This window comes from Cyprinodon variegatus, unplaced genomic scaffold, assembly GCF_000732505.1.
Source record: "Cyprinodon variegatus isolate N-32 unplaced genomic scaffold, C_variegatus-1.0 Scaffold354, whole genome shotgun sequence".
NCBI lineage: Eukaryota > Metazoa > Chordata > Actinopteri > Cyprinodontiformes > Cyprinodontidae > Cyprinodon > Cyprinodon variegatus.
Window position 1 is genome coordinate 24,617 of NW_015150807.1, and position 9,482 is coordinate 34,098.

General features: G+C 42.5%; 1 protein-coding gene across 1 annotated transcript in view; it reads right to left on the bottom strand.

Annotated features, from left to right (window-relative positions):
- Nucleotides 1–9,482, bottom strand: part of nsun2 (NOP2/Sun RNA methyltransferase family member 2) — a 14,574-nt gene that overhangs the window by 2,468 nt on the left and 2,624 nt on the right. Inside the window, exons 7-16 of the mRNA XM_015385989.1 lie at nt 6,615–6,689; nt 6,381–6,511; nt 6,070–6,143; nt 5,857–5,987; nt 3,098–3,194; nt 2,818–3,002; nt 2,578–2,670; nt 2,350–2,485; nt 933–1,013; nt 3–27 (exon numbers count right to left, since the gene is read on the bottom strand). Of these exons, the coding sequence (XP_015241475.1) occupies nt 3–27; nt 933–1,013; nt 2,350–2,485; nt 2,578–2,670; nt 2,818–3,002; nt 3,098–3,194; nt 5,857–5,987; nt 6,070–6,143; nt 6,381–6,511; nt 6,615–6,689 (1,028 nt within the window). The remainder of the gene's footprint in view (nt 1–2; nt 28–932; nt 1,014–2,349; nt 2,486–2,577; nt 2,671–2,817; nt 3,003–3,097; nt 3,195–5,856; nt 5,988–6,069; nt 6,144–6,380; nt 6,512–6,614; nt 6,690–9,482) is intronic.

A 9,482-nucleotide genomic window follows, 5' to 3' on the forward strand; every position in this document is an offset into this window, starting at 1 on the left:
AATATACGGCTGAAGAGTGTAGATTCCCTGAGAAGGACAGGAAGATGTAGACAGAGGGACAGTTTTCATCTTATTTGAACTTTAGACAAATATTATGCAGCTGTGAAAATGATTGCACAAACATTCATACAGCTCTAAGAGGAAAAAAGGAGGGCAGACGATCTCTACTGCTTTAAAACAGTTTTGCAAAAGTAATAAAACCAGAAAATGCTGAAGTATTTGGTTCTAACAAAGTTGCCCAATTTAGCTCCATTCACCTTCCCACAGAAGAGAGGCATCTGTATGAGCATGATGCTGCCACAGCCAAGTTTCTCTGGGATCTAGTAGTCAGCATGATGCAAGATGTTTTTGAATGTAGACCAAGAAATTACGTATTGGGATTATTGGATGAGATTACCGCCTCCAATATGTTAAACTCCTCCATTTATGGCCAGGACCAAAATCACAGAAGGAGCTTCTCATTAATGAGTCTGTTTCTTTTTGTTTCTTTTTCAATCAGAAGATATATATATAAGAAAAAAAAGAGGGTGGAGTTGATCCAGGTAAGGGGGGTTAAATTCCAGACAAATGCGATTTCTGATTGGTCAGTTAGTGACAAGTAGGGCTGAAACAATTGGATTAATAAATTATTGTAATAATCTTGAACTAAATTCGCTGATTCATTTGTTAACTGGAGCTTTCAGTCTGAAACATGTCATTAGCTGTTAACGAAACCGATTTAGAGTAGCAATTAGGTGAAAATTGTATAAATATATTGCATTATTTAAAAAAAAAATAATGCCAGCTTTAATGCGATTATTTTATATCTTTAAAGCACCTGTTGCTATCTCATTATTAATAGATTAGAGGGAAAAAGACGCACAAATGAATGGATTCAGAAAATAATCTTTAGTGGCAGCTCTGGAGGCAAGCCCTCTGGAATAACGGTTTACCTCCTGAGCCAGTCTGAAAGCGCAGCCGAACTCCTCTCCATCACTGTTACGAGACCACACCTTCACCCCAGTGTTAATGACCTGAGGAAGCAAAGATCAGACCGATGTTAAATCAGTAGACATGCCACAAAAATACTTCAGGATCACTTTTTTCCCCCCTGAATTAAATACAAGCTGTTAAATAATTTTTACCTTAACATTTGCAAAATTTGATGGTAAATGGAACAGCTACTGGTTAACATAATGCAAAAAAACAGCTAACCACAGACCTAATGAAATGCAGTGATGTAGGTAGATTACCAAGAAAAGCTTATTTAAAGTTCTAGTCAATACTTAAGTAAAATAAACCATCCTTATAATAACGGAGACAGAGGAGAAACAGTGAGAGAAAAGGAACGCCATCATGTGATTATTTTCCTTCTAAAGTCGTCTTAAATCTGTCTTCATCCCCCACCTAAACAGGTGTTACAGTTTAGGGAAGCAGAGGGTCTCGTCTGTTTTCACACAGAACAAAAGGCCAAAAACAAAGATGTTTCTCAGGATTCAAAGCTTCATTGACATTAGCTACGTTTACATGGACACAACTAATCGGATTGAAGGCCTGATCAGATCAAAAATGTTTCATGTAAACATGTCAGACTGAAGATTCTAATCCGATTCGGTCCGATCGGAAATAAATTTAATTCTGAAAGAGAGAGGTGGTGTTTGCCGATCGCCATTCTGATTGGCGTCCATGTAAACACCCATTCGGATCTTAAGAGTAAAATAATCTTCACTGCGCATGTGTGCGACGTTTTTCCGCCTTGTCAACAACAGGAAACCACCGGTCGCTCTCGCTCTTGTTGTGAACAACATGGCGGGAGGAGTCTAGGAACGCCGACTTATACACTCAAGTTCATTTAAAGCTGCAGGAAGCAGGAATTTATCCTCCTCCTCTTCCTCTTTTCTCTCTCCACAGCCCACTCGCTCTCCCACGCCGGTTCAATCGCTCATTCTCTACATTTTCTCTCGGGCATTTCGCTGCCAAGCGCTTTTTTCCTCCTCTCTCCGTTTTTCTTTCCGCTCGCTCCGAGCGCATCGTTTGTCAGGCCTCCCAAAAACCAGACGCAGACAGAACTGCCAAGTTTGGCAGGAAGTTCTGCGCATGCTTAAAAGATTTAATCTGATCCAACGCTTGGTACATGTATACACACGTCATGATCGGATCATTTCATTTAGTGTCCATGTAAACGGAGATTTTGAATTTCCGATCAACCAAGGTTTGGATCGATCGGGGAAATTTTGCGCATGTAAACGTAGCTAATGAGGGGATCTCTTCTAGTGAAGATCTAAGCATCAGATTGGAATCCCTCCTCCTCATCATCATGAACTAAGCAAAAAGAAATCCCCCAGCAGCCCCTGAGGAGACAAACCTTACCTTCATGCGCTCGCTGTTATTGAGCAGCACGTTGCGCAGCTCCTTGGACACCATGTACAGGTGTCTCTTCTTGCCCTCGTGCGTCCTGGTGAGGACGTTGAGCTTGGGGAAGTCCGGAGACAAATCGTAGAACGATCTGAGGGAGAATAAGAAGGGGAAAATGAAATAAACAGAGAGATAGAAGAGGATTAAAGTGCTGAAACCACTTATAGAGACAGAGGAGCTCACTGTATGGTGTTGAAGACGGGGTCGGCTTCAGTTAGGAACACAAACGGGTCTTCTTTATAGCCAAACAGCCTCAGCTTTTTGGATGGTGGAGGTCTGAGGGACACATTTTTTCCAAGTATGGATCATTTATTTATTTTTTTTTGTTATAAAACTTAAGATGAATAGATGGATGAACAATCTAATAGTTTTTATAGAGAAAAGGCCATCGTCCGCCATATTTACAGCCTGAACAGAACTCACCCACACACCGCCTCCTGTTTACCAGCAGCCTCCTGAGCCAAAGGAGCGCCTGCAGGTTCTGCCTCCTCGTCTACTTTCGCTTCTGGACCACCTTCCTCCATCTCCTCCTGTGAGCCCTCTGGGGGGGGACAGGGGGCGTCTGCTGGGGAGGAGCCTCCGGTTTGGGCTGCGGCGCTCTTCCTCAGCTACAGGAGCAAATAAAGTAGACTTTATGTCATTTAGGGATGCATTTGGAGGCTCTGTAGGATTTGTTTCATGTTAAGGTGTTTGTCTAAAGCACCTTGGGATGTCTTTTGTTCCACGGCATGGGGGCTTTCTTCACCAGCACCGCCACGAAGAAGCCTCCTGTGTTCTGGTGATGAGGCAGAATCCTCATACTGAAAAATAAAAAACAGAAACATCAATCTCAGCTCTGACAGCTAGAGCTCCACCTACTGACAGGAAGACAGGGTTTCTAAAACCTCACAAAAGGTGCTTCCAAAAGAGGACCAACGGCTCCCTCTAAAGGTCTAAATGGGTAGATAAAAATCACTGAGCGGTCATGAAGGATGTAGAAATGACATCACCATGCATGCATTAAAACCACCGACAGGTGATGTAAACCAACATTTATCCAGATGCCTCCTCATTTGGTTTCATTATGCATATTTTTTCCCCCCAGACTATCTCAGACTGCTTATTGATTTCTCATTTTGGAAGCAGTGAGGAGGCTTTTTAACGTCTACTATCTGAGGTTAATTCAGCTCTAACTAAAACTCAGAATGGATAATCCAGTCTGCTAAATACATAAACATAATCCAGCTATGATGCTGCAGTCAGGTTCCTTCAAAGATACAGTAGATTTAGCAAATCTAGCAAAAGAACAAATTCACAAAAGGATCAGAGGTTGTAACGGTTCATGACAACTTGCATCTTATTCTATAGGCACTTTCAAAACTAGTTTCCCCAGTTCCTAATCTTTAAACTCTAAAATCTAAGCTCCAAGACTGGTTACCCCGACTATAGACTATAAAGCACAATGTGAATCACTGCATTCAGGTAGAGCTAGGACGCTATTGTGGGAAAATGTTAGGGATGCACAGAAAATTTGACCAAACATTTACGGCTGAAAACGACCGAAAAAGAAACTTGCGATGACGCGGCAAACGGCACATCCAGCATTGGAGGAAAAGGAATGGCAGCAAACAGCACAGGGAGCATGCAGAACGCTGTTGACTGTCAAAGAAAAGGACTGAAGCAAGAGAGAATCAGTGGAGGAGAGGAGTTTGCCAGAGTCGATCGTGGGGCAGACGGGTTTAAACGCTGAACATCAGCCTCATTACATGCTCAGGTCAGAGGCAGGAAACTGATACCATAGAAATCCAAACATCTTCATCACCATTGTGAATATGAAAAGAATGAGACACGGAAAAGGAAACTGACATCGAACAGGCTCACTCCGTCTGTGGCAAACTTGTTTGAAAAGGCATGAAAGTTTCCTGTGATTCTGCCAAACCAAAGGGCAGAACAAAAAAATTTCCATGCTAAAAAAATATGATACTTCTGTAATGCATTTAAGTTTCTGATTTTAGTCCAGGTTAGTAAACAACATAGCCAAAACTGCTCTATAGTTCTACTATTTAACATAATAATTTCTTTCGCCGTCTTAGTTTTCAGCCTCGGTTTCCTCATTTTATTAAAAAAAAAAAAAAAAAAAAAAAAAAAAAAAACTCTATTAGCAAATTCCACAACACAATAATAGCTGTAGAATGGAAGAAAGCGCAAATGCTCTAAAGACACATGATCTCAAGGCATGGTGGCTGAAAGCATTTTTATATCAGCCTACTTTGATACAACAGAAAGCAGCTAACATGTCATCTGCCCGATGTATCGGTCTAATTTGATTTAAAACCCAAATTTATACCAAACTGTACTGTCTAGATCATGGGTCTTCAACGTTTTCCAGGCCAAGGACCCCCAAACTGATGGCGAGATAGAGCGGGGACGCCCTAATTATATATATTGTGTTATATCAAACTGGTCCTATAGTCCATCTATTACAGAAGGACTCATGTAACGGAAGTAATTTCTCCCTGGGATTATGAAAGTATTTCTGATTCTGATTCCTGGTCGATGGGACAGATGTTGTGAATGAAACGGTGCCCAGCTTAAAAAAGCTCCTGTGTGTCACTGAATGTGTGCATTGATGACTGAAAGACATCTTCTGCCTCCATTTATCTGTTTAATACAGTGTGTTTAATTCATGTTTATGTGTATTTAAAGACTTTTCAATTAGTGGAAAAATTGCAGGGGGGAATATATAAAAAAAAAACTTTTGCGACCCCCATGCAGTACCTCCGTGGACCCCCTAGGGGTCACGGACCCCCTGTTGAAGACCTACAGTCTAGATACCATTAGTCCAAATTTTTTCAATCATTCTGTAGTCCAATGTAGAGGGGGTTTTAGTACAGAGTTAAAAAACAAACATGGCCGCTCCCCAGTTCTTCTTTCTTTACGGCTGATTTACTCATAAACCAGGTCGTCTGCATGTGTGTCGCAGTGAATGCAAATGTGCCCCCGCCCCTTCCGCAGACACTCTGCTGCACCTCTTCATAATTGTAGGTGATCGCAGACCGGAGGCCTCTGATTGGTCAAATCTACATCAGCTCTACACCATGCATATTTCCTTTTTGGTACCTTAGCGTCTTGTTTTATTTGTATGACCGCCATTGTGGAAAACGACTTGTGAAGATGGACCAGCTAGAAGAGCAAGGTGCGTGCGAACTCTGGGACCCTTTTTCCACCTGGATCTCCTCTCTTTTTCCCCCTCATGTCCCTCCGTTGTTGCACAAACTTGACCCCACTTCCTAACGGCCTCGGCCACATCTAGACCCACAGCTAGTTCCTGATTGTCCCTCTTGTGTTGTGGAATAACATAGCGCAGACCACGCTTCAATATTGGGCATAAATCAAAAATATCTGTGACAAGCTCACTGCAACACACTGCTGTTTGACCAAATCCTCCCCCCAGTAAGCGCTTTTCTATGTATGGATCTGTACCATCTCTCCAGGTGCATGGCGGCCAGCTTCTCTGGGTCTTTAGGTGGAAACATGGTGGGACGGATCTGAGTGTGCCGGCTGCTGGGAACATCGGCCCAATCAGAGAACCACTGGCCTTCTTTGGTCATCAGCTAGAGAACAGGAGAGAGTTTCAGCTCAGCCTTTGGACAATGAACTTCAAAAACCATTGGTTAAAATCCTGAGCTTCAGTACCTTCCAGGAAGTCACCCCGGGCATCCACTTCAACCCTGGCAGGTCAGCCGACGCGTCAACCAGCTCCAGTGCTCCTGCAAAAGTTAGGTTTTAGATACAGATTTAGAGATTAAATATCTTTTTAGAGAAACATGACCAGATGTTTCAAGTTTTATTCATTAAACTGTAGCCTCTTATTCCCCCCTTTTTCAGGTACCGACTGGATTTTAATTAAAGTCATCAAATAAGAGCTTGTCTCTTTATTTGGTTGGTTGTTCTGCTTATAAATCCAGAGGATGAGAACAGAGTTTCTGTGTGAAAGTGTCCTTTACCTTCGCTCTTCTCCAGCAGCGCCGCTATGACGGCTTCGTCCTCTATAGGGTTGAGTGAACAGGTGGAGTACACCATCCTCCCCCCCACAGCCAGCTGCTCAACTCCACGCACTGCAATACGCAGCTGCAGCCTAGAAACACACACATATATTACTACTGCCAAATTAATTAGAGCTGCATGAACAGACCTTTCCTCGTCTTCCTTGATCCCCGCGGCGTCTCCCTCTGACTCACCCATGGAGGTGCAGGCTGTTGCTGGTAGTCCATTTCTTCCACACGTCGATGTTTTTCCTCATGGTCCCGTCTCCACTGCAGAACACAGGCAGAACCAGTTAACTTATCAGCCTCTTTTTAAAAAAAATCCTCACTTACTGCTCCTATTGAGTTTGGCAGCTCCCTGATGGCTTCGCTCAAAGCTTGAAAGTTTGTTCTGGCTTCAGTTCTCTAAAGTGAGTAGGATCTAGGTGCACAGAAACTAAAGGCCAATTTATGCTTCTGAAGCATAGCCTCTGCAACCGTCAAATCTGTCTCTGAGCGCGCACCTAAAAAAAAATCCTGACTACGCATCAGACGGTCACAAACCCGCGTAGACCTCAAGCCAAAGTGCGCAGACAAAAAGCAGCTGTGATTGGTCCTTGGTATGCCTTTCCGGCTGTCTGTGTGGTCGTCCTTCTCGATTCGGTGCCATTTTTAAAAACCGAGGAACAACTACATTGGGCAACTACGACGAAAGGTTAATCGAGGAGGTTCGGAAGTACAATCAGTCAAAGTTCTTGCAAGTTCTCTAATAGGCTCCCCCTTGCGCTTTGGAGGGAAACTGCTGTGCGTCCCTAGAAATTACAGACGTACACTCCAGAAGCATACCAGCAAAACTGGTTCGCGACCAGACGCAAGCAACATTTGATGTGTTCGGTTGCAGAAGTCTAATCTGCCCTTCAGAGCCTGATCAGCATCCATAGATAAAGCAGAAAACCATCCACTTATTCTTCAGATGAAAGCTTTTGAAGCCACTTAGCTCTGAAAAGAAGACAGGCTGATGATGTAGCGTTCAAGAACCGCCATCAAGCTTTTTGATGGATTCTGGGAAATGCTTTGGTGGAGTCAGGAAACAGAGCACCAACGTTCTATGGATGTTATCTCCAATAACTTCTCTTAACCTTGTTATTCTTTCTTTTTCTCTGAGGTTGTACGGCACTAGTGGCTCGTTATTGTACAGTAGTCTTACAGGAAAGGAGGCACAAGAGAGAGGGATAGAAAAGACCACATCGTCGAGGACCAAGGCGTCTGCACATGGGTTACGCTCACCAACCACTGCTCCACCGAAGCACGCCCCACTTTAACCATGTATTTGTGGGGATTTCCAACCGTTATCATTAAAAACACCTATAACTGGTGACAGTTTAGTTAAACTGGAGGAGCTGGAGAACACCAGAGCAGATCAGAGTAAGAATGCATCCTCTGGTTCTGTCAGATGAACCGGAGCAGAAATCCCATCTCCTTCAAATATAGTTCTTTCCCTGCTGTGATGAACTAATAGGGCTCCATATGGAGCGTTTCTAAAACCCTGGATAGTGTGTTGGTCTGTTAGGTCACTGACCTACTTCCCTTTTACCCCTCGGTCAACAAGTGGAGTTTATAAGTAAAAGACTACATGTGCAGACTTTGGATTATATTTCTTGGACTTTTATGTAATAAAACAATGTGTTCATCCAGTTAATTGACAGCAATGATAAATATGACATTTAATCTGAAATAATAAAAAAAAAAAAAAAAAAAAAAGGGAACTTACTTAACCACGATGTAACATACAAAGTTGATTAGATAAAAGAGTACAGCTGGACAAATAAACACCTAACTGGTTTATTGTTGTATTAAAAGGCCTTTGAAAACACTGGCGGTGGAATATGGTCGGTGAAAATGTGTAGCGGACATTAATGCATCGATATATCATTCTTTCTGTTTAAAATGAGACGTGTCACATTTGTTTTCACTGTGGGATTTTTAATGTGTTACTGGGGGAAGAGAAAGCGATCTCGGCATAAAGAATCGGATCCAATAAAAAACTGAACAAAAACAGCAAAACTTTCCAAGGATAGTGAGACTCATGTCAAAATAATAAAAGGTATAAACCTTTAAAAAAATAATAAAAAATTGTGTTTGTCAGTCTCTATTAGAGAGAATCTGTTTAGCCTTGAAAAGCAGGCATGGACGGTTCTAACTCCATTAATAAAAACAAAAAAAAAATCTTTATTTTTTATACACTAGGGACAGAAGGGAACCAGATTACGCATTATAACCTGGAGATCTAAAAACACGTAAAACCAAAATAAGGCTACTAAAGATTCCCTCCAACTTGGAAAATAATGTAGCTTCCCCCACTCTTAGCTACCGTCCACTCAAAGCTTGGCTGGTTCACCTAAGATCAGCCTGGCCAATCAAACAGTGAAGCGGACAGTCAGAGGGCGGGCTTTATGCAATGACAGCAAGGGTGCGATGGCAGCGGAGAAGATGAAACAATGGACATTTCTCAATATGTCTACTTGTGCGCTCTCGTGCTTGCAAAACGTCAGCCTCAGCTCTGGTGTTCCAATTCACAAGAACACAAGACAGAGAACGGACAACTTCAACCGGATGTTGTTCTCGCACCTCCCTCTTTACCCAGCATGCATCAGAGCAGACTTGTCTGTTCTAGAGACTGACAGCTGTCCCAGCATGCACTGCAGCAGCAGCTTCCAGTGGAGCGCTCACAGAGCTCAGAGTATTAAGTTAAAAGCTCACTTTCCTATTGCCATTGTTCTATGAAAGTATGTTTTAAGGTAATTTAAGATGAGAACATTATACTTTAAAGTGTCACTATATGGCCCATTTTTTGATTAAGGATCTGCAAGGTTAACCGCAGCCAGGGCTAACCGCACCCTATCTGCAGCATAGCTGTGTGTGAAGCAACGCTGGCTCTGATGGCGATTTTTTTTTTGTTTTATTTGGCAAAATGATGATTTGGTTTGTGTTTAGCTGACTGCATTAATTATTATTCCCCCACTATATGAAAAAAACTAAGAATATATTATTATCTAGAGTAGGCTTGTCCCGATCCGATCCACG